This window comes from Nicotiana tomentosiformis, chromosome 3, assembly GCF_000390325.3.
Source record: "Nicotiana tomentosiformis chromosome 3, ASM39032v3, whole genome shotgun sequence".
NCBI lineage: Eukaryota > Viridiplantae > Streptophyta > Magnoliopsida > Solanales > Solanaceae > Nicotiana > Nicotiana tomentosiformis.
This window is the reverse complement of record NC_090814.1, coordinates 65,818,795-65,823,299: the sequence shown is the minus strand read 5'-3', so window position 1 is coordinate 65,823,299 and position 4,505 is coordinate 65,818,795. Positions and strand designations below refer to the sequence as shown.

At 33.5% G+C, this 4,505-nt stretch overlaps 1 protein-coding gene across 1 annotated transcript; it reads left to right on the top strand.

Moving 5' to 3' along the window:
• Positions 1-1,636: 1,636 nt before the first annotated feature.
• LOC117280002 (uncharacterized) lies at positions 1,637-2,634 on the top strand. The gene is made up of 3 exons (XM_033659656.2): positions 1,637-1,909; positions 2,004-2,094; positions 2,291-2,634. Exons 1-3 carry the CDS (start codon positions 1,861-1,863, stop codon positions 2,382-2,384), a joined length of 234 nt encoding a protein of 77 aa, XP_033515547.1. The 5' UTR covers positions 1,637-1,860; the 3' UTR covers positions 2,385-2,634.
• The last annotated feature ends 1,871 nt before the right edge of the window (positions 2,635-4,505 follow it).

Below are 4,505 nucleotides of genomic sequence, written 5' to 3'. Positions count from 1 at the left end.
TTAATAGAGACCAGAAGATCTGAGATTTAAAGTCACAGTTCAATTTTAATATTTGGGTTAATATGTAAAAGAAGAAAAGAGAAGAAGTAGAAAGTAAATATAAAAAACATGGCACCCTGGACAAATTGAACTTTTGCCATGTGAAATTGGATAAGGGGCAGAAATCCGGACTTACTAATCAGGATCAAGATCGATTGGTCGCGAATTTGCTTTAATTAAGATGATGATAATAATAATAATAATAATAATAATAATAATAATAATAATAATAATAATAATAATAATAATAATAATAATAATAATAATAATAATGTAAAAGAGGAAAAGAGAAGAAGTAGAAAGTAAATATAAAAAACATGGCATCCCTGGACAAATTGAACTTTTGCCATGTGAAATTGGATAAGGGGCAGAAATCCGGACTTACTAATCAGGATCAAGATCGATTGGTCGCGAATTTACTTTAATTAAGATAATAATAATAATAATAATAATAATAATAATAATAATAATAATAATAATAATAATAATAATAATAATAATAATAAATAAATAAATAAAAAACTATTACTAATTGTAAAGAAACGCACACTTTTCAGAGGACGAAAGATGCGGCATATTTGAGGAAATCCAACGGCCTGAGTAGTTATGTCGGTTAGGTGCTCCTTGCTACTCGTACTTATGTTTCTTCGCGATCACGTGTTGTTCAGCATATTTCATGATAATGTGATACCCACTAATATTTCTTTTGAATTTCAAACTTTCACCCAACAATTTAGGTAAAATTTGGAGAACTGTACTGTTAACCCAGTCCAAAATCCAGACAAAAATATTAAATCTTTACATGTATTTATCAGTTTTATTGCAATAAAGATAATTCAGTGTTCAAGAGATCATAATTCAAACTGCACAATTACCTTACTACTGGCGCGATCTAAACTTCCCTGTAACTATTTCGAGTTAGGTTCCTCTTCTCCTATTTTTACTGTGCAATATACTCCAATTAACTTCAAACATAGTCTTATGTTTCGAGTTAGGGTTGATACAAAAGTTAATGCGGTAATTAAAGTTTGCAATGAAAAAGAAGTTATTTTAATCAAAGATTCTTGTGGAAGATTGCTGCTCCATCTTTTTGGTCCATTTTAATTAATTTTTTGGTTGTTTTTACATATTAAGATGTCAACTTTTTAGCATTAATTAATAATAAAATTGAACAAATTAATCTTAATTTATTCATCGAAAATATAGCAAATAATCTTAGATTTTTTACTCCAAGAGCAACTTTGAAAAAAGAAGTTAATTTTTTTTTGATATTTGAAAAAATCAAATATTGTGATCACAGTGGCGTAACCATGAAATTCAATAAGGATATTCAAATTTTGAACATTCTTTGATGGCTGACTATGCAAAGGTGTTCAAATACAAGTAATATTTTATATTATATACAATATAATTTTTCGGCGAAGCAATGTTGTGATATCGACCAGAGCGCAGAGTGGTGCTTCAGTTTGATAAAACCACTGGCTTAAAGCAAGTCAAAATGTCAAATGCAGGCAAAGTGAATCCCTGGTTTCATTTCATTATACTACTACGAATTAAATAACTAGTCCAATCCGTTCTTCTTTTTCCCTTATTCTCAATCCTACTTTCAGTGGAGCAACAAAAGCAGATCAAAACCAAGCGGCCACTTCAAATTATATATCCACTCTTTTTCTCATACTAACATCTATATATACAATCCCCATTTTTTCCACTCAAAAGCAACTTCATCTATCAATCCTCATTACTCTCAATCTCATCAGTTACCACGATCTCTTTTTTTAGCTCTAATTAGCTGATAAATAGTTAAAGAAATTAACTAAGATGGAGGCCATGCAATCTTGGATTTCTGAGCACAAACTCACCAGCATTGGTTAGTCTTCATTTTCTTTCTTAATTGTCAAATTCATTTTCATTTATATTTCCATCGTCTAAAATATTCAAATGGGTTTCCTTTCCACTTACAGGGACATTCTGGGCTACTGTTGTTGGTGCTTCACTAGCTTACTCAAGTGCCAGAACGCCATTTAAGCCAAGTCTTAGGCTCATTCATGCCAGGTTAATTAATCAACATCGAATTAATTCAGCTCTTATATATATATATATATATATATATATATATATATATATATATATATATATATATGTGTGTGTGTGTGTGTGTGTGTGTGTGTGTGTGTGTGTATGATTGTCTATCTGTGTTATTATGCAATGCAGTTTACGCTAATTAACAGGATTTTCCGTTGGCAAACAGGATACACGCACAAGCTTTAACATTAGCAGTGTTATCAGGAGCAGCAGTTTATCATTACTATGACAAAAATAGCAACGAGCAAGTCCACAAGTAAAATGCTCTACTACCACCAGAAATAATCTAGCAGTCTAATCAGCTCTTCATTTTGAAGGAACAACTCTTAGCTATTAGAAGTAATATATTGTGGGGCAAACATTGAATTTTCCTAGACGCTGTGTCAAGTATATGGAAAATTGGAGCTTGTCTTCTGTTTAGTTCAAAAATGTATTATGGATATTATCGAGACTTTCAATTCATGCTGACTAATTTGCAATTTGTGAATTGTGATATGTGATTTGAAGGCAGTGATCAGTTCCAAATGCATTACAAATTATATATATTCAAATATACTCTCTCTCTCTCTCTTGATTTACTGCCACAGGTAAATCGATGAGCTTATTTTATATTCATTGGTAGATGCGTATTACTACTTTGAGAAATTAAATAATACAAAAACTTGCATTTCCTTTGGAGTTCATTTTCTAATATTTTTCTTTCAGTTAGTTTACTCTCACCAAGGTTGCTAATGGACTTTACTGAAGCAACCGGTTATTTTTTTTTCAGACTTCATAACTTAATAAATTTATTTATTTATTGTTTTAACTACGAATGAATGAGTTCTAGAATCCAAATATAAATTAAATGAATTTTTCCAAATGAAAAGAATGAATATAAGAAAAAGAAGGCGAGACAAATTAGAGATAGAGAGAAGAAAGAAACGTGTATACGGTCAAAACCGGTTTTGCCCTTCGTGTAGTTAGTCAAGATTGGAGCATGATGGACCAAGGGTCGTCTTCGTAATATCGAGATGAGATCCGAAGCCAGGTTATCAAACTCAAGATTCAGGGACCGATCAATACCGAGCTCAAAGTCAATATCGGGATGATTAAATACTGAGTTCAAAGTCAATATCGAGTTCGAGTCAATACCGAGCCCGAGTCGATATCGAGTTCGAGTCGATTACGAGCTCGAGTCGATATCGAGCTCGAGATCCGGAGATCGATCAGTAGCAAGACCAACCAAAATCGAACTATGAGACAAAGAGTCGTTGTAGCCGCACTTAGGGAGAGAATCTCGGCGGGAATTAAGAAAAAGCTAATTAATTAATCTATCATGCGATTCCCACTATGTATTTTTTATTATATCAAAAGCAGGATTTTTTACTATATTAAGAGTGGGTATCATTTCTGTAATGGGACAGATTGAACATCCAGAGAAGAAAACATTGATACACTCACATTCTAAAGATTGTTACATTGATATATAGTTGAGATTATCCTTTTTTGAGCTTGGACAATGATTCATCTTGCTTGTTTATAAATCATTCTCTACTCAATTTGGTTTGTATTTCATTCCTTTATACAGTTAATATTCGATATATTTCTACTTACTTTCTCGATTTGTACCAAGCTAAACCACGTATCCTTAAAACTACGTATAAATTCAACTCTATCCGTTTTTCGGATAAACAGTTTGGCGCCCACCGTGGGGCTAAGGATAATAGTGGTTATTTGGTGTGAATCTCTGTGAAACACACTATTTTATACTTGCTCTTGGAAGTATCTTTGATTTCAGGCTGAAAACGACAAATTTACAATTAATGGCCCTACCTATCGGCAACGAAGCTGGCCTTCAAGATGAGAACAACAACTTAACGCCCAGGGTTGAAAGGCCACCTATCGATCCCGTTAGAGCTCGGGTCGAAGAGCCAATAGACGTTAATTCATATGTGGCCATCGAAGCAAATCAACTTTCCGACCCTGAAAATAGCATTCATGGTGGAACTCGATCTGCAGCTCGAAATACCCAAAACGCTGAGGAAAACGGAATTAGCTTGCGTATGATTTTTGAAATGTTGCAAGCTCAACAAGTAGCAATAGCCCAGTTGTAGAGCCAAACCCAGGCACCGATCAGGCTCGAGCTCAGTCCACCCCAAGAAGTCACCCACAAAATAGGGTCAACTGTAGTGAGGTCAAATGAGCAAGAATCGGGGACCAATCCCAAAATTATTAAGATGCTCGAAGAACTGATAAAATGAATAGAGTCAGGAGAAAGGAGGATCAAAGCAAATGCTAAAAAATTGGAAAAATATAACTTTAGGGTTGATCAGATCCCAGGGGCATCACCGATATTGAAAGGCTTGGATTCCAAAAAAATCATACAAAAGACTTTCCCC